This window comes from Arvicanthis niloticus, chromosome 6 (assembly GCF_011762505.2).
Source record: "Arvicanthis niloticus isolate mArvNil1 chromosome 6, mArvNil1.pat.X, whole genome shotgun sequence".
Lineage (NCBI taxonomy): Eukaryota > Metazoa > Chordata > Mammalia > Rodentia > Muridae > Arvicanthis > Arvicanthis niloticus.
Genome location: NC_047663.1, coordinates 26,704,401 through 26,728,317, shown reverse-complemented (window position 1 = coordinate 26,728,317; position 23,917 = coordinate 26,704,401). Strand labels below are relative to the sequence as shown.

At 48.1% G+C, this 23,917-nt stretch overlaps 1 protein-coding gene across 1 annotated transcript; it reads left to right on the top strand.

The window, feature by feature from the left end:
* The first annotated feature begins 1,727 nt into the window (after window positions 1-1,727).
* Window positions 1,728-14,391, top strand: Phb1 (prohibitin 1). Its single transcript, XM_034507279.2, has 7 exons — window positions 1,728-1,811; window positions 2,797-2,911; window positions 6,004-6,165; window positions 9,560-9,702; window positions 9,850-9,966; window positions 12,346-12,441; window positions 14,058-14,391. The coding sequence occupies exons 2-7, from the start codon at window positions 2,824-2,826 to the stop codon at window positions 14,268-14,270; spliced, it is 819 nt and encodes a 272-aa protein (XP_034363170.1). The 5' UTR covers window positions 1,728-1,811; window positions 2,797-2,823; the 3' UTR covers window positions 14,271-14,391.
* Window positions 14,392-23,917: the final 9,526 nt, after the last annotated feature.

Genomic DNA, 23,917 nt, shown 5'->3' with positions numbered 1-23,917 from the left:
GCATTCTGCCTGCATGTACAACAGCATGCCAGAAGAGGGCACCAGATCTCATTACAGATGGTTGTGAGCCACCATGTGGTTGCTGGGAATTAAACTCAAGACCTTTGGAAGAGCAGTGCTCTTAACCTCTTAGGCAACTCTCCAGCCCTTGAATTCTTGTTCATTTGGGTTATGGAATGTCATTCACATTTTTTTTTTCTGCTAAACTTTTTTTTTTAAGGTGGGCAGTGGTGGCACACGACTTTAATCCCAGCACTTGGGATGCAGAGGCAGGCAGATTTCTGAGTTCGAGGCCAGCCTGGTCTACAAAGTGAGTTCCAGGACACCCAGGGTTATACAGAGAAACCCTGTCTCAAAAAACAAACAAAAAACATTTTCCTTTTTATTTACCCTCCTGGGCCTCCTTTCTCCAACCTTCCAAGCAGTCTTTCTTCCACCCAAATAGATAATCTTCCTAGTGTCTTCACTCCCAATCTCTCCCTCCCTCCCAACCTCCCTCCCTTTCTCTCTCTCTTCCTGAGTGTCATGGAACTTGCTATGTAGTCCAGGCTGCCCTCGAACTCTCGGAATCCACTTGCCTCTGCCTCCTGAGAACTGGCATTGAAGTCATGCACCACTATGCCTAGCTTGCTTCCATGTTCTTTACATATGTGTGTATATACAAATATTCCCTGAAGAGTTTGTATTCAGGGAGCAACAAGTCCACGAAAATAAACAGTACTTCATTTTAGACTTTTATCGAATCATGAAGAGGAATGTTATAAAAGTCACTATTTGCTCAATTGACAAAATTGATAGAATGCAGACGTGTATAATATTTACTTCAATAAGAGGATAGATATTCTTGTTCTTAGAGAATAATAAGAGGGAGAAAAGAGGGGAGGGAAGCGAGGAGAGGGAACAACAAAAACAACAACAAATATGCAAATTGTTGACAACAGGTAAACTTGAGAAACCATACACATGGTCTCTGTCCCATTTTTGCAATTTCTCGAATATAACTTGAAAAAAAAAAAAAACCCAGAGATTTAGACCCTAAATCAAGAGCCTTTACTGGAGTATTGCAAGACCTGAATGACTGTCTCTCTTAATCTTCTTTCTAAGCCGTTTTTTTTAAGGTTATGAAGTGGCTCTGGAAGCCGAGCGGTGGTGGCGCACGCCTTTAATCCCAGCACTTGGGAGGCAGAGGCAGGCGGATTTCTGAGTTCGAGGCCAGCCTGATCTACAGAGTGAGTTCCAGGATAGCCAGGACTACACAGAGAAACCCTGTCTCGAAGAAAAAAAAAAAAAAATGAAGTGGCTCTGGAGTCTCACGTTCCTGGGGGCCATCCTTAGCTTCCCTAGAAGTCTCTCAGTGCATGAATTATTTCACCTCACCTTTATCCAAAACGCCCACCCATTCCTTCACTAGCCTGTTATTTCCACCACCAAGTGGAAGCCCAGCTCCTTTCTGATCCAGCCCGCTTTCCGCTTCTGGCACCACCTCCTTGAGGACTAGGCACGTGCATATATTGCCAAGGAACTACAGCCCCCGAAAGGCTTTGCGGCAACATCCCATCTGTTCTCACCAGTCAGAAACGGGTTTCCTGAACGAGCGCGCGGCTGCATAAGCTTTTGGGAGTTGTAGTTGACCTCAGGAAAGCCACAGAGCCCTCAGAAGACTGTAGAACACGTTTCCCAGAATGCACTTCGCTCGGCTTCACCAATTGAAGGGTCGGATCTTGAAGAGGGTGGGGGAAAGGGAGGAGCTGCCTGGCGCACGCGCAGTATGCAGGTCTGGGGAATTCATGTGGAGGTCAGAGTGAAAGCAGGTAAGCGTGGTAGGGGCGGTACAGGCCTCTGTTTCTACGTCCTTGTAGCCCTCCTTTGCTTTCCTATGTGCAATGAGGGCATGGGATGCATGCGTGGGTACGCCTAATGGAGAGGGGGGAAACGGCTGAGTCCAGAACAAACTAGGATTGTGCAAGGGGAGGGGCATGCTTAGGAAAAATCCAGAAGCTAGTAGAAATAGAAAGGACTGGATGTCAGAGACGGAGGATAAATGTACGTGGAAAAAAACAGCATACACTTGCAGTTGAAGTCTGTGAAAGGAGAGCGGGGATTTGAAGAGTGTATCAAGGCGGACGCAGGGGCGGGGCATTAAAAAGTTCAAAGTGTCAGCTCCCACCCACCCCGCCGCAGCCCCACCTCCAGTCCTTGGCTCTGCCTCAGTGCACCCCTGCCAGCCCCCCCACCCCCCCACCCCCGCTTTTTTATTAACAGGTATGGGGAGGAGTTCCACAATGCCTTCTAGAATTCCATCTCCTCATTCTAACCCTGGTTCAACTACTTAATAGTATAGCGTCTCTGTGCACCTCAGCAGTAATAACCTTCATAAAGTAACTGAAGGTTAAACAAAGCTGTCGGAGACTGTGTAACTTAAATGTTAACAGGAATTGCCCTTTTTATTGTTGGCTTCACGCGTGTACCACCATTCTCTCTCGTGGCCTATTTGTCTAGGAAATGGGAGTGTGATTTTTCCTATGACACTAAGTGCTTCGTGGGTACAAAGCTTCGTTCCTACGCTGAGCCAAGTGTCGCAGAGTCTTTCTTTGGGTTCTAAAAGAAAACATCCGCAAAAGCAAACATGACCTACAGTTTGCAAGATATTCAGTGTTATGGGGTGTTCAGTGAGTGAGTTAGAGTCCACAGGAGTAGATACATGAAAATGTATCTTGAGACCCGAATGCTGTGCCTGGGAGCAGGCTTTCTCTGAGAAGCTGGTGGCAAGGTGTTTTATGTTTACCCCTTGTTTAGGTGTGAGTGGAAGCAACAGAAGGAGTCATGGCTGCCAAAGTGTTTGAGTCCATCGGAAAGTTCGGCCTGGCGTTAGCAGTTGCAGGAGGTGTGGTCAACTCTGCTTTATATAATGGTGAGGCACGAAGGAGGCTTTCTACGTGGTTTCTGTTGATCTGTGTAGCCCATTTGACATTCCTGATGCCAGCTGCTGTCTGACCGTGTGTGAGGTTAAGGGGGCTCCCCTTCTACCCCATACACTGTGTTATCAGAGGCCCTGTGTTCACTTAGGTAGTGGTTCTCAACCTTCCTAATGCTTGGAAAATTTAACAGTTTCTCACGTTGTCGTGACCACCCCCCCCCAATCATACAGCTCATTTCATTGCTACTTTATAACTGTGATTTTACTACTTTTGAGAATTGTAATGTAAATAGCAGTGTCATAGGCAACTCCTGTGATAGGGTCTTTCAAACCCCCCCCCCAAGTGAACTTATGATCCGAAGGTTGAAAGCCACTAACTTAAAGTCTTTGTTCAAGAGGAGCCAGTCCCTCCCTCCCTCCCCCTACCCCCCCAATTGCCGGTTGGATGTTGTACCACGTTAGCCACTTTGCAATGATGCGGTATTACCCAGATGCCTCAGAAGTGACAGGATTCCATTGGTTCTCTTCTTCCACCACTACTACTACCTCTTCCTCTTCTTCCTTCTATACTGTCAAAGTATACTATCACTCTCTTCAGACACACCAGATCCCATTACAGATGGCTGTGAGCCACCATGTGGTTGCTGGGAATTGAACTCAGGACCTCTGGCAGAGCAGTCAGTGCTCTTAACCGCTGAGCCATATCACCAGCCCGGTTCTCTTCTTCTTTATGTGCATGAAATAATCTGGCAACATCTCTAGATGAGTTTGAGAGAACTTGTCTTGAGAAAGAAGGTTTTGCTCAGCTGCGTGCAGAGAGAATAGTTTTTGAGGTGCGTTATCAGGTATTTAATAGTGCCACAGGGCTAAGCTGCGTTTTCTTTGACTACATTATACGGCCTTATGGACAAGTCCCTCCTTTTAGTTCCCAGCTTTCTCATTGGTCAAACAAGGGGACTGAACTAGTTTTTCTCTTAAAATTCCCTCCAACTCTGATACTCTTTGAAAACAGCAATAGATTTTGACACACTTCCTGTATGGTTTTTGTTTTATTTGTTTTGGGTGGGTTGATTGTTTGTTTTGTTTTGTTTGAGACAGAGTCTTTACCATGTAGTTCTTTTCTTTCTTTCTTTTTTGGTTTTTTGAAACAGGGTTTCTCTGGGTAGCCCTGGCTGTCCTGGAACTCACTCTGTAGACCAAGCTAGCCTCGAACTCAGAAATCCACCTGCCTCTGCCTCCCAAGTGCTGGGATTAAAGGCGTGCACCACCACTGCCCGCTACCATGTAGTTCTTGACTGGCCTGAAACTCTCTATGTAGATCAGGGTGGTCTGGAACTCATAGAGATCCACCTTCCTCTGCCTCTCAAGTGCTGGGATTAAAGGCTACACCCTTCGACCTACTCAAGTGTAGTAATTTTAAGGAGCCTCCAGCTGTTCTGTTTTTAAGAATGTTTCCTGTAGCCCAGGGCTGACTTTGAACTCCTGGACCTTTGGCTTTTTGATGAGTGTTTGATGAGTATTATTTTCAGAATGAATGTTTTTAGATCAACTCTAAAGTCAACTAGGAAACGAGAGGAAATAGCTACTTCAGCTATTCCTGGGATTGGTGGCATACCCCTGTAATCGCAGCATTCACAAGGCTGAGGATCTTGAGTTCCAGTCCCACATGGGCTACATAGTAAGACCTTGTCTCAAAAAGTTAGAGGAGAGGGAGGAAGGAAGGAAGGGAGGGAGGGAGGGAGGCTTGCTTCCCTACAGCTGGACAGTCAGCATCTTTAACTTTCTCTTGAGTCCACAAGACATCTTTACATCTCCTCCAATTGTTAGGGAAACATTTATTAGACAGATCCTGGGCAAGCTGCCCGCGGTGGTGTACATCGTTATTCCCGGTACTTAAAAGGTAAGGGCAGGCAAATCTCCTGAGTTCAAAGCCAGCTTGGTCTACATGGTGAGTTCCAAGATAGCCAAGGCTACGTAGTAAGAACCTACCTAAAAAAAGAAAAAAACAAAAGAAAAAAACAAAAAACAAAAAAAAAACAAAAAAAAACAAGCCAGGTCTGTGCACACCTTTAAAACTCAGTCCTCAGGAAGCAGAGACAAGCAGATTTCTTGAGCTCCAGGCCAACCTGGTGGACAGAATAAACTCCAGGGCAGTCAGAGCTACATAGTAAGAACTTATCTTGAAAAGAACAAAACAGAAGGACCAGGCAGAGTGATTGCTCTCTTATACTCCTAGTGCTGCTGGGGGGAGGGATGAGTCTGAGTTCCAGGCTCATCTGAGCCTGAGATCCTGTCTCCCTCGCACCCCCCCCCCCCAAAAAAAAAGGAAAGGAAGGAAGAAAGAGACTAAACAGTGGGAACACCTATGTTTTAGGGTCCCATAAGGACCCTGCTTCTGGGAACATCAGGTTAAGTTGGAGCCAGTATACACGTGTTGGCTGGGGATGATCTCGAATTATGGACCTCTTGGAAGGTGGTTCCCTGAATTGTGCTGGTGGGAGTTGGGGGTGCAGTGGGATGGTTAATCAGAAATTCAAAGGCCAACTCTTTAAAAGGAGAAAGGGCGCTAAGGGGCAGCCTGTTGCTGAAGTCCCTGGTGTGGCACACAGGGCAGAAAGTGATTGTTCAGGAAGACAGCACAGAAGAGGAAACCCAGTAAGTGAGAGACAGACAGGGACAGGAGTCTAAACTCTTCAAATAATACAAGAAAAAAACGGGGGGGGGGGGGGGGGGGAGTGCAGGGGCTGCTGGTGAAATGGCTTAGCTGGTAAAACCTCTCACTGCACAGACCAGGTGACTGAGATTTATTCCTGAAGCCTGTGAAAGAATAAACAGGCTCCAGAAAGTTGTCTCCCGACGTCCAATGTCCCCTGTGATCTCCGCATAAGCATCGAGGCATGTACGCTTGCTTTGTGTGTGTGTGTGTGTGTGTACGCGCGCGCGTGCGTGTGCGCACACACACACACAAATGAAGAACTTTCACAAATATTAAAGTGCGGGAAGAGGCAAGGATCTTGAAGAGGTGGGACTCTTTTTGTTCGAGAGTGACAGGGTTTTTCTGACCTATCATTATTATTCCTCCCTAGTGGATGCTGGACACAGAGCTGTCATCTTTGACCGATTCCGTGGCGTACAGGACATTGTGGTAGGGGAAGGGACTCACTTTCTCATCCCTTGGGTACAGAAACCAATCATCTTTGACTGCCGCTCTCGACCACGGAATGTGCCGGTCATCACTGGCAGCAAAGGTGAGTCTTGCCTGTGGCTGTATAAAAGAGATACAGAGGTGCACTGTGCCATCATGCTCATTCTAGAAACATTTAGGATACAGAGGTTAACTTCACCTCATAAGAATATGCTGTTTGATGGTGGCGAATGCCTCTAATTCCAACACTTGCAAAGGCAGGTGGATCTCTGTGACTTATCAGGGCAGCCTGGTCTACTTAATGAGTTCCAGGCCAAGCAAGGCTATGTAGAGAGATCCTGTCTTAAATTTTAAAGTTGGGTGATGGTACATGCCTTTAGTCAGGTGGAGCTTTGTGAGTTCCAGACCTGTCTGGTTTACAGAGAGAGTTCCAGAACAGCCTGTCTCCACAGACTAAGAGGGGGAGAGGGAGAATTTCTAGGCAGATAGGCAGAGGTACCTGGGGCATTGGGAGAGGCACACCAAAGCACAGTGTCTCACATGAAAACCCATCCTGGGTATCTGGATGTGTAGCTGGTTTGGGAGAGCCCGCCCTAGAATGCTCAAGTCCCTGAATTCAGACCCCAGCACTAGGGAGACAGCACTCAGGATCAGAAGTTCAAGGTCATCTTTGGCTGCTCAGTGAGTTCAATGCTAGCCTCTTATATATGAGTCCCTGTTTTAAAAGAAAATACAGAAGGAAAGGAAAAGAAATGTTGTAATAAAACTCATTGCTTTGCATACTAACAAAGTTAATTTAAGACTAGAGAGATGTCAGCCGCTGAGCCTGACAATACCCAGATCAGATGTGGTAGGAGAAGAACACTGGTTCCTTCAAGTTGCCCTTTGACCTTTACACACACACACAAACACACACACACACACACCCTAGACATACACACCTACACATACACACAATACACAATAAATAAATAAATAAATTTTAAAGGTTAATCTAAAAAGAAAAATAATTGCAGGCTGGTAAGTTGATCCTGGCACTAAGCCTGAATTTGATCTCCAGAAACCATGTTGAAACCATGTTGTAGAAGCAGAGACCTGGGTCCTGTTAGCGATCTTCTGACCTCACATGATAATGCGATATACTCACACACGTGCACATAAAGTACGTAAATAAAAACTATAATTTAAAAAAAATTTCATATAGTGTGACTCTCCTGGAGAGGGGTGTGTGCGCGCACGCATGCGGACTGATATATATATCAAAGGGATACATTCAGAGAAGACCACCAAGGCTTAACCTAAGAGTTCCATATTGGGCGCTGGAGATTTTAGCTCGGTGGTCAAAAGCACTTGTTGCTCTTACATAGGACCTGGGTTGAAATCCCAGCATCCATGTGGTGATACAAGCATCTGTAACCCCAGTTGCAGGAAAATCCAGTAAGCACGCACATACATGGTGCTTATACTTAACATGATGGCAAAAAAACATCATACATCAAAAGTAAAGTGCATCTTGGGGTGGGGGGCACATACTGTTCTAACTTAGAGGAAATCTGAATTCTTTTGCTGCTGTGGTTTACACTTCCCATCATCAGTTCTTGACCACCCCCACCCCCCCCGAGTGACTGTCCAAACCAGTCTGTGGCAGTTTGTCTTTGCCAGTGGCTGACCGATCTCCCTTTGCCTTGTTTTCCATGGTCTCTGCTCCAGCAGGGCAGACCTCAGACTGCTGTCTCACAGGCTGGGCCTCACAGCCCTAGGCCTGAGATGTGCCACTGGATTTCTAGTTCAAGCCTGAAGTGACCAGCCCTTACCATTCCTCTCCCCAGTCAGAGTGTAGGCAGCAAAGGGAGCTAACTCGTGGGAAGAAGAGGGATTCCCGTGAGGCTCGCAGCGCCCGATGCCCTCGGGGCTGTTCCTGGGCAGATGTTTGCCCCTTGTGCTGTGCAAACTTGGTGCCTGGTTGAAGGCTCGTGTGCAGGGATGACCAAAAAGAGAACTAAGGAACTCAGTCCTCAGGGCAAGCATGAGAACCAGTAATAGCGTGAAGAGAAGATGGCCAGGGCGTGTGCAGCACAGGGGAGATCTGCTGGTCTCCCTAAGTGCTGACCTCTTGATTGGAGAACCTAAGGAGTGAGAAGTTAGGTCAGAGGAGCGAGGAAGTAAGAGGAAGTCTGCCTGCTGCTCTTGCAGAGTGCTGGGCCTGGCTTGCCTGCTACCAAGAGGAAATAGAAGTGAGGTTGGATTTAAAATCCTGCTTCTAAACTTCCCGTCCCTGTTGTCTCACAGTTGTGCTAAGTTATATTTGTACCTGCACTTGTTAAAAATTGTGATGGGCAACTCCAGAGATCAGGGGCTTGTGTGTAGTCATGAGCTTCCCACTTCTCTCAGTGGCTGGGTCAGGCTTCCACTCATGGCAGCTCTTGGCTGTTGGTGAAGGTAAGCGTAAACACAGGGTAGCTGTGCTTCAGCTCTGCACAGGCCTGAGTTGTCAGGAGGAGATAGGGGCTGACTGATACCCTGGATGCATGTGGATAAGCCTTTTGAGTTCACCGAGCCATTGGCTTAACCGTCTTTGTTTAGACTTTATCAGAAATCCTTACACATCAGTGTGCTGAGGTGCCTTCTGCCACCTTCTCTGGGGTATCAGGAAGCAGGCCCTGGATGGGTCAGATAACCTAGCCTTAGTCTACTGTCTGTGTGAACAGTCCTCGTGATTTCTCCTTATTCTCACAGACAAATACACTCAGTTTGCCTAAGACCAGGCTCCATCATTAGGGACCAGCACCACGATACCACAGCCCAGGTCAGTGGCCTCTGGATGCTGTTTCCACTAGATCCAAGTAACCCAGAGCTGCTGACTCCTGACGTGAGCACACACCAGCCGTTAGAAAGGCTCACTCTAAGCCGGGCCGTGGTGGTGCACACTTTTAATCCCAGCACTTGAGAGGCAGAGGCAGGTGGGTTTCTGAGTTTGAGGCCAACCTGGTGAGTTCCAGGACAGACAGGACTACACAGAGAAACCCTGTCTCGTAAAACAAAACAAACAAACAAACAAACAAACAAAAAAAGACACCTATTTCTTTCACTTGGGAGGCAGAGGCAGGCGGATTTCTGAGTTCAAGGCTAGCCCGGTCTACAGAGTGAGTTCCAGGACAGCCAGGGAAAAAGAAAGGCTCACTGTAGAAATCTTGGCATTAGCTTATATGCTGTCTTAAGGTGTTCACAGTCCCAAATGCTCTTTGGTCACATGGTCTGAACTCTCTGAGGGCATTCAGGGTGTACTGAAAAGCTAATGTGTCCCCATCCTGTCAGTGGTTCCCGACTGGTGCTGAGAACCGTGACTGGGTTCTGCTGAGGAACTAGACGTAGCCAGCTCTCTCCTCCGGTCTCAGTGAAATTCTGTATATGGCTTATAGTAGACTTACAGTAGAACGGTCATAGGAAAGTCCCCCTATGGTGTCTGCGTCTAACTCCCATATACTCCCTACCCTAAGACTTGCAGAATGTCAACATCACACTGCGTATCCTCTTCCGGCCGGTGGCCAGCCAGCTCCCTCGTATCTACACCAGCATTGGCGAGGACTATGATGAGCGGGTGCTGCCGTCTATCACCACAGAGATCCTCAAGTCCGTGGTGGTGAGTGAACAGAGTGCCACCTAGGGGTGGCTGGGTAGCCAGGAGACCATGGGGGGAATGGGTAGGTGGGTTCTAGCCATGAGTGTGCTGCTTGATTCTCCTTCCTCAGTAACCTGACCAGATTTCTGTCCATCCCTCTGTGTCCAGGCTCGGTTCGATGCTGGAGAATTGATTACCCAGCGAGAGCTGGTCTCCAGGCAGGTGAGCGATGACCTCACAGAGCGAGCAGCAACATTTGGGCTCATCCTAGATGACGTGTCCCTGGTAAGATCCATGGGGAGGCTGAGAGGAAGGGCTGCTTCTCTTCCTTCGGCGACTGGCTTAGTTTCTGGTCACACGGGGTTAGGTCCCATGTCCACTTAACTGGATATGGGGCTTGAAATGTGAAGCCGTCCCAGTGCCTGAAGCCGTCACCCCAGGTCTCTTTCATTGAGCGTTCTTTATGTTTTGTCTGACGCACACATTTTTCTAATAACTTTGCCCCGATGTTCCCTAACCACTGAACTATCTCCAAAGCTCCCTAGAAAGTGGTTCCTATTGGCTTTGTCGGGCACAGGAAGTGGCTGACTAGTCAACCTGGGAACAACTGGTAGTTTTCCTCTCTAGAGTAGGTCTGGCTTAGGGATTCCTCAGCAAGGGAGTCCAGGGAGCCTATGCTGATAGAGTGCCAGTGAGTGACTTCCTGGGCCTGGAGCGGAGGGTAGAAGGCACCTCCAAGGTGTAAGCCAGCCTCTCGAGACTCTGTATTAATGTGAAGCTGGGTGTCGTAACTTCAACAGAAGGCAATATAGAAAGTATAGTGTTTCAATATAGAAAGTATAGTGAGGGGAAGGGGTCGTGTTTCTAGAGTCTCTGGGAAAAGTCTTAGAGTGATTTGTCGGGTAACAAGGCAGAGTGCTTCCTGCTCTCTGTGGCCAGCCTGGGAACGGCTAGGCTTCCCCTCAGCATCTGTGCAGCTGTTCAAACAGCCATTCTCTGAACAACCTCTGCTCCCCCTCCAGGCAAGGCCTCTTTCCTCTGTCTCTCCTAGGGGAAGGGCATGTGGCTCCCTCTTCTGGCAGCATGCCAGGCTGCAGCTCTTGATTCTGCAGCAAGCCTTGCTCCAGGCTCTCCCACTGTTAACACAGCACCTTGGCAATGAGAACACATGGAGTAAAAACCTAAGAGAAACTTGGCGTCTCTCTAGACTCTGACCACATACTCCATCCTGGGGAAATGTGGGCTGACCACAAGAAACCATAGCTAAGAGGTGTAAGAAGAAAATTAGATTTCCTGGGGAATTTGCTGCCCTCAGCTGGCCCTTTCAGAAAGAAATTTTATTCTTTAATTACACTTTTAGCTTTTCAATTCTTAGGATTGTATTTCCGAATCCAAACTTCAGATGAGAGTCCAGAAGTGGATCAGGCAGAGTAGAGCAGCTGCAGGATAAGCTGTAGCAGGCATATTGACCTGTGCCTGTAATTGATGCATTCCAGGATAAGATGTAGCTGGCATATTGGCCCGTGCCTGTAATTGATGCATTCCAGCCCACCTGGGCTACAGGGTAAGACTGTCTCAAAAATGAACAGAAACAACCCAAAAGACTTTGATGTGGGGCCAAGATTTTTGGTTGTATTGTACAGAGCAGAGATTGGGAGGAAGCGGGGGTGGGGGGGGTGGTAAAGCAAACTGCGTTTGAACCTAATCACATTTATGTTTTGTCTGCGTGTGTAAGTGTACCACATGTATGCATCAGATGTATGTCCTGTAACTAGTGACTGATGCTTGTAAATCACCATGTGGGTGCTGAGAATCAAACCTGTGCCCTCTGCAAGAGCAGCAAGTACTCCTAACCACTGAGCCATCTCTCCAGCCCCTGGCCTGCCTTTCGAAATAAAAAGTTGGGTACAGTGACTTGCTCTAGGCTAGGCCTCAGGAGTGCCACGGTCTGTTCCCTCTTCCATGCTATCTTCAGAGAGTCGCTTCAGCCAAATAGTCCCAGCTACTTAGGTGATTAGGGAAGGTCTGTGGATAGTCAGGCTGGGGCTCTCACCCTGACCAATGGCTTTACCTGCCTTTCTTTTAAAACATTTACCAGAACTACGTGTGTGTCGGGCATGCCATGATTTGCACACCACCCTCTGTCTTCCTGTCTAGAGTGGAAGTACTGTGAGAAGGAAGGGGCTGGTTAATCCATAAGCAGAGAACATCAGGCTCCTCCATCCCTGGGAACCAGCTGCATCCCCTGCTCTCAGGGGCTCAGCTTTCCATCTGCCTCCCCCCACCCAAGTCTTGGAACAGGGCGTCAAAAGATCTTGGAAGAGCAATAGTCAATGATGGGGGTCCTGGAACCCATGAGTTCCTTCCTCTGGGAGGTGATTGATTGAGTAGCTCCCTTCTAGTATTCCTGGGGCTCATCAAAGCTCCAGGTGCCACTTTCCTCATGGGGTGACTGAATTCTGTGTAAGCACAGTGGGAGCAGCTAAGAAGACAGAGGTGTGAACTCAGCATGAACACGGGGAACGAGATAGAAGGGCATCTTCTTGTACCTCTAGCCGCCGCTAGAGCCATTACTAGCCTCTTCCTTGCAGTGGCCAGGGAGGCCTCCCAGCAGTGCTGTCTAAGCAATTACTGCCTGAGCTTGTACTCACTTTCTCCCCACAGACACATCTGACCTTCGGGAAGGAGTTCACAGAGGCAGTAGAAGCCAAACAGGTGGCTCAGCAGGAAGCAGAGAGAGCCAGATTTGTGGTGGAAAAGGTGAGCGTTCAACCAGATGGCAGGAACAGCCTTTCCCTCCTAGTGCTCGGCCTCCCCATCTGCCGGGTGGCCTAGAAATTGGTCATCTGTCATCTGTCTGGGATAAGCAGAAGAGGGTTGAGGGGACCTTATTCCTGCAATCAGTTCCAGAGTCTTTGGGAGCTGTCGGGTTTATGAGGTTATGGTCCTAAATCACTGAAGGGTCACTTACTTCCTACTTCCCAAGATCAAAAACCGTCTCCTACACATAAAAACGTTGCCCCTGGCATGTTTTCAGTCTCGCTGAGGAGTTACTTTTACACCGAGGTTACGTAGTGAAACCGACAGCAGAAGAGATCAAACATGCCAGATGTGCTTGATGTGTTAGGGTTTTTTTTTTTTGTTTTTTTTTTTTTGTTTGTTTTTTGTTTTTTTTCTTTCTGTTGTCGAATCTATCCAGATGTTTCAGAGAGTGATGGAACACAGTGTATGTGCATAGTAACCTGTTCTTCCTAGTGTGTGTAAAGGCTGTTTGCTATCTGCCTCTTCCCGCCGTTAGCTTTCCTAACCTAAGGATGTTTAATCCTTACAATGCAAAAGAGAGATTGGGTTGTAGGGAGCACACGCCCTGAGTGGGCAGGAGTGTGTTTCCCTTTGTGTCCACTGTGGCTCCAAACCTGGAACAGGTCTGGTACTGCTGGGTATGTTGGGTGTGTAATAAACAGTTGTTGAGCAGACAGCTTAATGTTTTGAATTGAGTTTTTAAGATGCACCTTAATGGCAGTGCTTACCCAGCATGTACTGCATGCTTGAATCCTGTTCTGCACCAACATGGAAGTCCTGAGGGAAGGCTCTGTGTTGAGTTCAGAGCCTTGAAGCCAAACTCTCCTCCCACACTCTGAAAAATCATAGATCCCGATAGACGTCATCCTGCTGTCATTGGTAGGGTGAGCCAGGGACATCTTTGGGACATGCTTGGGTCCATGTTGGAGTCAGTGTTTTTCATGGATAACTACAAAGGGCAGTCACGGGAGCATACTACTCTCTGGGTGCTTAATTTGTTTATTTGTGGTGCCAGAGGTCAGTCCCTAGGGATGCTGTCGCTGAGCTACACCCAGCCTAGCTCTGCTAGGGTTGTTCTGGAGTTTCTGTGTGTTTATTTTTTGGGTTTTTTGTTTGTAGCCCTGGCTGACCTAAAATGTCCTTCGTAAACCAGGCTTGCTTCAGCCTTGCAGTGAGCCTCCCATCTGCCGTCGCCACTTGAGCACTAATTGCAGTTGTTAGCCACCACACCGGGATGTCCTGGCTTTGATGGAAGTCATTTTGACTTGGCGCTGGAAGGAAAGATAGACCTAAGGATTAACTCGGTTCCAGTTTCCCTTTTCTGTTTCCATGGCTTTCGATCAGCATATAAGTGACCATGTCCACATAGCCAAGAGAAGCATGTCCTATAATGACACGTGGGCATGAAGGGAAGGAGGAAGGCTTGGTAGCGGGGAGACAGTTTTGACTTTGGGAAGAACACTCCCAGGGGACCTTGCAGGCCCCCTCTGAAGGGGCCTGGCTTGCTCCTGGTTAGGCCATGGCTTGATGCGAGTGCTCTGGAGTAATCCCAGTCTCTACTTCCTCTCCTATAGGCTGAGCAGCAGAAGAAGGCAGCTATCATCTCTGCTGAGGGTGACTCCAAGGCAGCCGAGCTGATCGCCAACTCGCTGGCCACCGCCGGTGATGGCCTCATTGAGCTGCGGAAGCTGGAAGCTGCTGAGGACATTGCGTACCAGCTCTCCCGCTCTCGGAACATCACCTACCTACCAGCGGGCCAGTCCGTGCTCCTCCAGCTTCCACAGTGAGGCCAACTGGGCCCGGCCTCCGTCATTCTGAATGATGCCTTCCTTCTGCCCCACCCCAGAAATCACTGTGAAATTTAACGATTGGCTTAAAGTGAAGGAAATAAAAGTAAAAATCACTTCAGATCTCTAATTATCAAACAAAGCTTTTATTGTTACACTTTTTACCTTCTTTCCTACCCAAAACTGCCAAGTGCCTGTACAGACTGGCCTTCAACTCTAGGCGCCGGCAGTTTGCAGAAGAAAGGCAGGGCAGTGTGTGTGGGGATGGGAGCCTGCTGGCAGCCTGGGTAGGCCTAGAGCCTCCATTCTGCTGTATATGGAAGATTTAAAGACAGTGGTACACACACTTGAACCAAAAGGCAAGCCCTCAGTTTTTCCAATGAACTTGTACGAACTTGTACAGATGGGACTGGGGAGGCCCAGAGGAAGGGGTGTATCTTAACTGTAAGGCCCAGTCCCTCTTAACTGTGACCAGCGGAAGCAGGTGTGTGCAGCCAGGGCATGGAGTGAGGAGTCTGCCCATCAAGGTGGGTGGGCCTAATGTTGCTGCCCCCACCAGAGTCCTAAAACTTGGATGGACTTGATAGGACAAGAGGCCTGGACTGAGATGTGAGTCCTATGGAAGACTTCCTCTCCACCCCCCACCATCGGTCCTCTCAAATACCCAATGGGATTCCAGCTTGAAGGATTGCATCCTGCTGGGCCAAGCACACCTGCCAAGGACATGTGCGCCTGCCTTCCCGCTCCCTCTCTCAGAGATTGCCCTTCCTTCCCAAGGGCTGTGGGCCAGTGCTCCGAAGGAAGCAATCAAGGAAAGAAAACACAATGTAAGCCGCTGTCAATAAATGACACCCAGATCTTCCAGCTGCATTCGGGGTGTGTTTTCAATTTGCGGGACCGAGAGGATCAGAACACTGTGTCCCAGCCGACGTGTATGCATGTTTGTGTCACCAGGCGGGGGAGGGATGTCCAGCAAGGCTGGAAATGCTTTGGTTTTAGGAAATGCCTAGCTATGTAAGGTGGATCCTACCCCATCCTGAAGTGAACCTTGGTAGCAAACCCTGGGTGAGTTTTTCATGAAATGAGTTCATAGGAAGTGAGGCAGAGGAAGGTTAATTTTCTCTCTCCATCCCTCCCTCCCAACCCCCCTCTGTGTTTTAAGATTTGTTTTATGTATATGATTACACTGTAGCAGTCTTCAGACACACCAGAAGAGGACATCATATCCCATTACAGATGGTTGTGAGCCACCATGTGGTTGCTGGGAATTGAACTCAGGACCTCTGGAAGAGCAGTCAGTGCTCTTGACTGCTGAGCCATCTCTCCAGACCCCTTCTGTGTTTTAAAATCATTACAAACAGGGTTGCTCCGCCCACCAGAATTGGTCACTTCTCCCCTGGCAGGAGGGATGCAGTTGGTATCAAATGATCAGACCCAGATCCCGCCTGTCCTCTGCTTGTAGACATCAGGTGGCTTGAATTTCTCTGCAGTGGGTTATTCTGCTTCACTTTGGCTGGTGGGCTTGGCAGTCTCTTGGCATCTGAGGAACACCAAATGCATTCATTTAGATTGTGGAGAGGGATCTGACCTAGGACTGAGAAATGACCAGGACCGACCTCCTATCTCATGTCTTTAGGAACAAAGCAGAAGCACTTTCTCCTCACCTCCTGGCCTCACGAGGACCCTTAGGAAAAGCTCTAAGCCCCTGTGTAACCAGGACCCTGCAATTCCTCTCCTGCAGGGCCAGGCTGAACAGCAGGACAGATTTGGGGTGGAGCTGAAGGATGGGATCTCCCAATGCTGTACTCTTCATACACTTTTTTCTGGACCTACGCAGACTCTAGTCTCTCACCTCCCAAGAAACACACACAAAATGCCGGGCTCCTCACCCTCCAAGCCGATACAAGCTTCCGTCTCCGTGCCTGCCCAGGTGTCCTTACACTCTCAGGCCTCCTATCTCTTCTTGCTTGTACATTTGCTTATAAGACTGGGGAGGCCTGCAAATGATGAGGTGCCTGACTCAAGCACACTGAAGACTGCAGCAGAAAAAGCCTAATTTCTAATAAGTTCCAGACCAGCATCCACTCTGCAGCCGTCTCCTTTTCCTGCCATTTATTACTTTGGACACCCTTGGGAGGAGGAGGCAGGAGGCTCCTCTCTCTCCCTCAGGCCCTTTTAAGGACCCTTGTGTTTCCTGCATTTGGCAGGAGATTGGGTTTCGTTTCCAGGTGTCCGGGAGTCTGGACTGTTGGTTGACTGGATTCCTCCTGCCTCAGGTCAGCCATGGGTTGATAGGCTGGCTGGGCCCCTGCTGGCTTTGCTTTGGCCTCCCTATCATGGGCGGCAGAGGTGCATCCCAGTGGCAACCTTGGGGCCTCTCCCTGCCTTCACTTCCACAGAATAAATCTTTTCACAAATGTTCAAGAGCTGTTAAGTGGCTTTTTAGCCCCTCTGATGGCCTCTGGGTTTGTGAGACTATCACAATGGGCCTTTATCAACTCCATTCTCCCAGCCTGGGAGGGAGAGCCATGGCCTGGCCTGGCCAGGAAGAGAGAGAACAGGAAGTAGCTTCCTCCCTGTTGACTCCATGAATAGTTTCCTTGTTTGGGCTCAAAGGCTTACATGCTAAGACATGGACCTGGAAAAGGGAGGAATAAAAACCTCAAAGGCTGCCATTTTTCTCACTTCTGAGAATTTGATAGCTTCACGGTGGTGGGGCAGGGTTGTAGTCATTCCTACATGGGTTTCTGTGAAAAAATATGAGACAGAAAATGGACTATTTGTCAAATATTCATTGGCAAATGACACACTATTTTTTATCTTTGTTTGGAGGCTCTCATGTAGGGTAGGCTAGCACAGATCTCCTCTTTCTCCTTTCTCCACCTTGAGTGCTAGGTCACAGGCACCATGTGCCACCATGTCCAGTTTGCAGATGCCATGCTGTTCTAATGAGGCCTCCCAGCACCAGCAAGGGGAGCTGTATAGTGAGGACCTCTCCATGACCTTTGCCATCTGCCACCAATTTTGGGTGAAGCCACCAGCTCTGTGGGAATAACCTGGGTAAAGGAGGAGGCTGTGGGACACGGCTCGTTTTATCAATAGCACCTCCTTTGAAAACACTAATCCTCACCTTTTTCTGGCCCCCGTACGCCCTTCCCAATGCTCACAGGTCCAGATGCCCTGACCTCTGAGTGTTGATCCAGTTGCTTCTTTTCAATACTTTTGCCCATAGTCCGTGTCCCCTATCACCACTGCCTCTCCCTGGCCTGAACACCATGTATCCACATTCCTGGGAGGCACTTGGCAGTCCACGGTAGAGTGCAGGTCTGTGTGTATGTTTTTGAACATATGTATGCATAGTCTCTCCTCTGCTATAGGTTAGGCCAGGAACCCCATCCCCCTGACCCCCTTGCTTGCTCTTTGTTCTTATGGGAATCCGTGTTGATCAAGTGAATGGAATAAGGAACAGAGTTCATGGGGCTGAGTTAGAAAGCCAAGCTGGGAGCTAAGGCTCTAGCTCTAGGCTAGTGTGATTTAGGGCAAGGTTTCATGTATCCCAGGCTAGCCTTCAACTCATTACATAGCCAAGGATGACCATGAAGTCATCATCCTTCTGCAGTCTATGTCCCAAGTACTTGAGGGACACGGATTTTCTGGTCTCTCAGGCAGGATACCTGGTAATAGCACCCCTTCCATTCTTGGGGATTATCTCTCCCTCCGTATGGTGCTCATGTGAGTAGAGACTCACCCTGTATGGTCACCTTCCAGCAGCCTACTCTCCTGCCCACCTCTCTGCTAGCCCCTTCCTTTGATCCCTGTGCTTTCCCTACCTTAAGCCCAGCTCACAACTGTTCTGCTTCAGAACTTCGCCGGCAATGGCTGGCCTCATTGAAGCTCTGCTCACATAGGAAGTCTCCCTTCATACAGAAGAGCCTGTCCCTGGAACTCTAACATCACGATTGAGAATTGAGTAGAAATGGAGTTAGGAGGCTTGCTCCAGATGCTAGATACTTGGGTGCCTTGGCAAAGCGCGGATGAACATAGCCAGGAGAGTGAATGGATGGGAATATACTGGGCCTGGTTTGTAGCTGGAAGAGAACACCCTTGCTGTTGAAGCTGGGTAGATGGAGGAGAGGGAGCTTCTCTACAGTACCCTCTAGTCCAGCTGCCACTGAAGAGCAGGTGAAGCCAAAGTGGCAGGGCTACTGTGGGGGAGCTTAAGGCTGTTGTCATCCTGTCTGACTAACAGAAGCCACAAGCAATGAAAAGCTAGGGCCATCTAAGTTTGGCTCTAAGAGTTCTAAGTACTTTGGAGCTGGAAAACTGACATCTGCAAGCCAACTATAGCCACTGCTTGGTTTTGTGTAGCTTACAAACTAGGAACTGTTTCTATACCTTTAAAGGGTTGGAGGGGGGATCAAAATGACAATACTTTGTAACACATGAGAAATGTCCATGGTTAATGTCCATAAGCTGGGTTGGTTTGGAGCGCGGCTGTGTGTGCTCCTGAGTGCTCCAGCCACAGCATCGAAGGCTTGTAGCAGAGCCCAGTGGCCCGCAGGACCTGAAACACTGTCTCTCCTTAGGAGCTAGGAAACATGGCTGACCCCTGACTTGGGGGATCTGATCATCTCAAAGGGAAGAACTCTGGAATCTGGAGGCCTCAGGCCCCAGAGGGAATTATCAGATACAGTGTATTGTCACCAGGTTCTTGATTGTGTCCAAGGCCACAGTGGTCTTGAAGAGTGGTTACGTAGAGGTTCTGACATGTGACCTAAGCCACCTGCTGCTTGCACACTTGTTCACTGGCTTCAACACATGTCCAAGGCACAAGAAGGAGGATGGGAGAACAAATAGGGTTTAGAAAGGAAGGGGAACACCATAGTCTGCAATGGATCTGAGGTCTAGGTATCAACCACCATTATTTCCATGGCTTTGTCCTCTGGGAAGTATTTGCTGCTGGACCATTCTGACAATGTAAGAAGAGGCTGCTAGTTGTTTTAAGAAGTCCGACCGCAGCTCAGAACAGACCACTCCAGACCACGCAGTTCCAAGGGGGAGGAGGTTTATTCAGGGCATAGGGCAAAGGTGAGGAGAAGAAGGTGGAAGAGATAAGAGAGAGGAGAAGTAGAGGCCGGCCATGACCACGTGGAGAGAGAGGAAGGTGGGGGAGGGGACAGAGAGGCAAGAGGGTAAGAGAGAAAGAGTAAGAGAGGAAGAGGAAGAGGAAGAGAGCAAGAGAGAGAGGAGGGGGCAAGCAGCCCCTTTTATAGTGGATCAGGCCTACCTGGCAGTTGCCAGGTAACTGTGGGGAGGAGCATACCTGGCTGTTGCCAGGTAACTGGGGAGATGGAGTTTAGACAGAATACTAACAGAGGCCACAGACAGGATGGAGACAAGGAGAGTGATAAGCCCTCTGGACCCCAAAAGTCAGGGCCTTGAGCTTAGGTCATGGCAACCCTCGACAGTCAGAGACCCAAAGAGAACCTGCAGAAGCTTTGGGTGTACATTGTGCCAAACCTGACCTTTTGCAATTTGAGGGATTGTCCCCTTACCCTGAGCCACAACCTCTGACTTTGTCAAGGTCCTCTTTGACATGTCTTTCCTCCAGGCTCTTTTCCTATCTAACTGTACTCCAGTGACAGCCCAGACAGCAGGGAACGGAGCAGGGGGTTTTCAGCTCCTTGGGAATACATCTTCCTTTAGGTGTGGAGGGCCAGGAGTCCTGCTGGACATCCCACAGGATCAGGTAGCAGAGTCACCAGGGAATTCCAGGTCTCCACACACTCTCTAGTGCTGTCCTGAGGCTCCTGCTCAGCTCACAGTTGTTCCAGTGTTGAGACATCTCAGCTTGGAAATCCTTTCTTTGCACTCACAGGTGCTGATACAGCCCTGAACGAGTACAGTATTTTTACCAGCTGGACTAGACTGGGCAGGATACCAAACACTACCTTCTCCTTTGAAAGCCCTCCCTGCCAGTGAACTCAGCAGTGCCCGCTGCCATGATGAAGGTGGCCACTGGGTGGGGCTTCTCATAGGTTCACTTGAAGGTGACTCAAAGTAAAGGGAAAGCTGTAGAACCAGAAAGATCTGGGTTTGAATTCTGGCTCTTGAGAGAACTCTGATCAATAATATAAATTCTTCATTCTGGGTTTGGTTTTTATTTTTTTTTAAAAATATGGCTTTACCCTTTTTAATGTTTTCTTTAGGTGCACTGGTGTTTTGCCTGCATGTCTGTGTGTGGGTGTTGGATCCCCTGGACCTGAAGTTACAGACAGTTGTGAGCTGCCATGTGGGTGGGAATTGAACCCAGGTCCTCTGGAAGAACAGCCCATGCTCTTAACCACTGAGCCATCTCTCCAGCACCTGGGTTTGTTTGTTTTAATTAATACATTAAAAACAAAACGGGGAGAGCTGGGGATGTAGCTCAAGGGGAGAACTCGTGTCTAGCATACACAGACTCCAGGGGTTCCATCTGTGGTGATTCACAATAGAAAACCACTTCAGCCACAGCAGCAGCAAACCAACCCCCTGAGGATATGACTCTTGTCATTTGGATATAAAAGACTCCCACATTAAAGGCACATGGTTCCTACTGTAATGTCCAGTGGTATGATTTGGGGGAACTGAGTGGAGGCTCTAACCTAATCAGTACATTAATCACCAGCTAGGAAGAGTGAATCACAGTGCTGTCTGCAGAAGCATCAAAGCCTGAGTTCACATCCCCAGCACCCATATAAAAAAAGGCAGGCATGGTTTTTAGTGCCTGTAACCCCAGTGTGGGCTTGGATGAAGACAGAAGGATTGCTGGGGTTGTAGGCCATCAGCCTAGCCAAAAAAGAATTAAGTAAAACACAAGCTCCAGGTTCAGTGAAACACCCTATGTTAGGGAAACCCAGAGTCATAGAACAGGACACAGGTTTTACACATCCCCCTTTAGTCTCTGCACAGAGACTAAATGTATATAATGTATTATATATACAATATATATATATACATTATATAATATATATAATTATATATACATTTATATATAAATATATATAAATTTATATATACATTTATATATAAATATATATAAATTTATATATACATTTATATATAAATATATATATAAATGTATTTTATATACAGGTACACACACAGGATTAATCCATTGATGAATTCACAAGGTAATGACATTGGGATGAGGTGGAAACTAGGGAGACCCCATTGGAGGAAGTCAGTCGCCTCTTTCTCCTCCTCTCCTCTCTCTCCTCCTCTCCTCTCCCTCTCCTCTCCTCTCCTCCTCTCTCTCCTCCCCTCCCCTCCCCTCCTCTCCCCTCCCCTTCCGCCTCCCCTCCCCCCTCCCCTCTCCTCCTCTTTCTTCTTACCCCCAACTCCCCCAGCTGGTATGAGGCAAACAGTAACCCTCCTCATGCTCCTCCTGTAATGATGTTTCTGACTATGGACTGAGGCCTCAGAAACTGTGAACCTGACTAAACCTTTCTTCCTTTAAGCCGATTTTCCTCAGGTAACTTCGCAGCAACAAAAAGTTGGCTAACATCTCCATATGTCAGTGCTGTCGAAGGATGAGCTGCGAGGCACAGAAGTCTTCGCTATCAGAGTACCGCGGAGTGTCTCTACCTCTTACCGAGGCCTTAGACGCTGCTGTAAGGTTCTGTGATGGGCAGGGTTGGAATCCAGTGTTTATTCTCCGGAGTTACCCTCATAGGGCCAAACCCTGAGCCAGGCGCGATTATAGCTGCTCTTCTCCACCAGGTGGCAGCAGCCTGGCTGCCATCTAAGGTTCCAGGCTGGGTGACTGGAAGAAGTTCAGAAAAAGATCTATCTGTTCTGGCCAACACTGAAGATAAGCAAATAGGTTAAGGTGGCCCTCTGTATGTTGAGTTCCTGATAGAGAACCTCCTGGGCATCTGTGGTTGTAAACATACTAACAGTACTAACCACAGATCAGGTTTCTACCAGGAGGAACCGGAACCTCTAGGCAGCTCTGGTCTCACCCGTTCTTAGACCGAGACTCAGGGTGCTGAGTGCTCAGATTTTAGTGGCCTGAGGTCAGTTGGGGGGGGGGGGGGCTTATCCAGTGTTAATAAATTTATAGGACTTAGAAGGGACATTGGATTTTCTTTCTGAAACACCGAAGTTTTCCTTCCCAAAATACTTGGGAGGCCAAGGAGGGGCCATCATAAAATCTGATAGGTCACGTGCTCAGGGAGGCTCGACCTGTAGTCTTGTGGGTGTTTTTAATGAGTGGACAGACCTGAGAAGGCAAATGCAACACGTGAGTTTGTTTACCCATTCATCCAGCAAGTATGTGCAGTCCTAGGCTAGATGCCTCAGGGGATAAAAATGCAGATAGGACACAGGCCCTTTTCTCCACCCCAGGCACCGGGCACACACAGTGGTGCACAAATATACATGCAGAATCAAACGGCAACAACAAAACCCCACACATGAATAAAATAAATAAAATTTATCACCGCGTGACGGGGGATCTGAGTCAACTGAATTAAAGGACTTTACATTATCGATTTTCTTCTTTTTTTCTTCAGATTTCTGTTCTTCATTATCTGATTCAGACCGAAAATTAAACCATTAGGCTGTGAAGTGGGGAAGAAACAGAAAGGGAGTGCCTGGGGGCTTCAGACTTGCCACAAGGATCCACAAAGCAGAGCGTGAGTCCCCTACACTGTTTCTAGTGTGTTCAGATCGGAAAGGGAAGGCATCCCCCCACCTCCTCCCTGCCCGAGTCTCAGGAAACCACTGACCCCACTCTGCCTCCTTGCAAGTCTTCAGACACACAGAAGAGGGCATCGGATCCCCTTACGGATGGTTGTGAGCCACCATTGAATTCAGGACCTCTTAATTGTCAAAGACACAGAGAAATGTAAAAAAGAAAATAGAGTATTGTCTCTTTGCCCTCAGGTAATATTATACATATATATACACATACATGAATAATAATGAATATTTGTTTTGGGAAGGAGACAGATAATCGGGTGTTATAAATATGAACTGTTTTCTGCAAATAATCACAAAAAGACAGACACATAGATGCTAAGAGTTATATGCACTACTGATTTTTTTGTTTTTGTTTTTATTTTACCAGGGAGGGAAATTTAAGAAATCAATTAAGTTATTTGGAGAGGAAGGACCCTGTGGGAGAGAAACGGTCAAGAACACTTTCACTTTTATAATCTTGCCATGCTATTTGCGATATACTGGTGGGGCAGGGAGGGTATTTGTGTGTGCCACACCACACTTGTGGAGGACTTTCAAAAGCCAACTCTCACAGAATAGTGGTGGCTCACACCTTTAATCCCAGTGCTTGGAGGCAGAGGCAGGTGGATCTCTGAGTTTGAGGGCAGGCTGGTCCACAGAGTGAGTTCCAGGACAGTCAGGGTTACAGAGAGAAACCCTGTCTCAAGGGCCAGTACTCTCCTATAGACCTGGAGACTCAAACACAGGTCCTCTTTTCCTTCATATACATTCATGAAGGTTTTTGCTTTTGCTGTGTTGCCTCTAGTTGGCTTTTACTGTTGCTGATAAATCTTAACACTATTTGTCTGGTTCTTCAGAGGACCCAAGAGATCCTTGCACTTGGTTGATCACAGGTAACCGGATTGTACCCAGAAATGACCTTT

What these genes read in the sequence shown, in the direction of transcription:
- Phb1 (XM_034507279.2), top strand. Translation starts at nt 2,824, where the DNA reads ATGGCTGCCAAAGTGTTTGAGTCCATCGGAAAGTTCGGCCTGGCGTTA. An exon ending in GGTCATCACTGGCAGCAAAG is followed by an intron (nt 6,166 to 9,559) that starts GTGAGTCTTGCC and finishes CCCTACCCTAAG; the next exon opens with ACTTGCAGAATGTCAACATC. An exon ending in CCAGATTTGTGGTGGAAAAG is followed by an intron (nt 12,442 to 14,057) that starts GTGAGCGTTCAA and finishes CCTCTCCTATAG; the next exon opens with GCTGAGCAGCAGAAGAAGGC.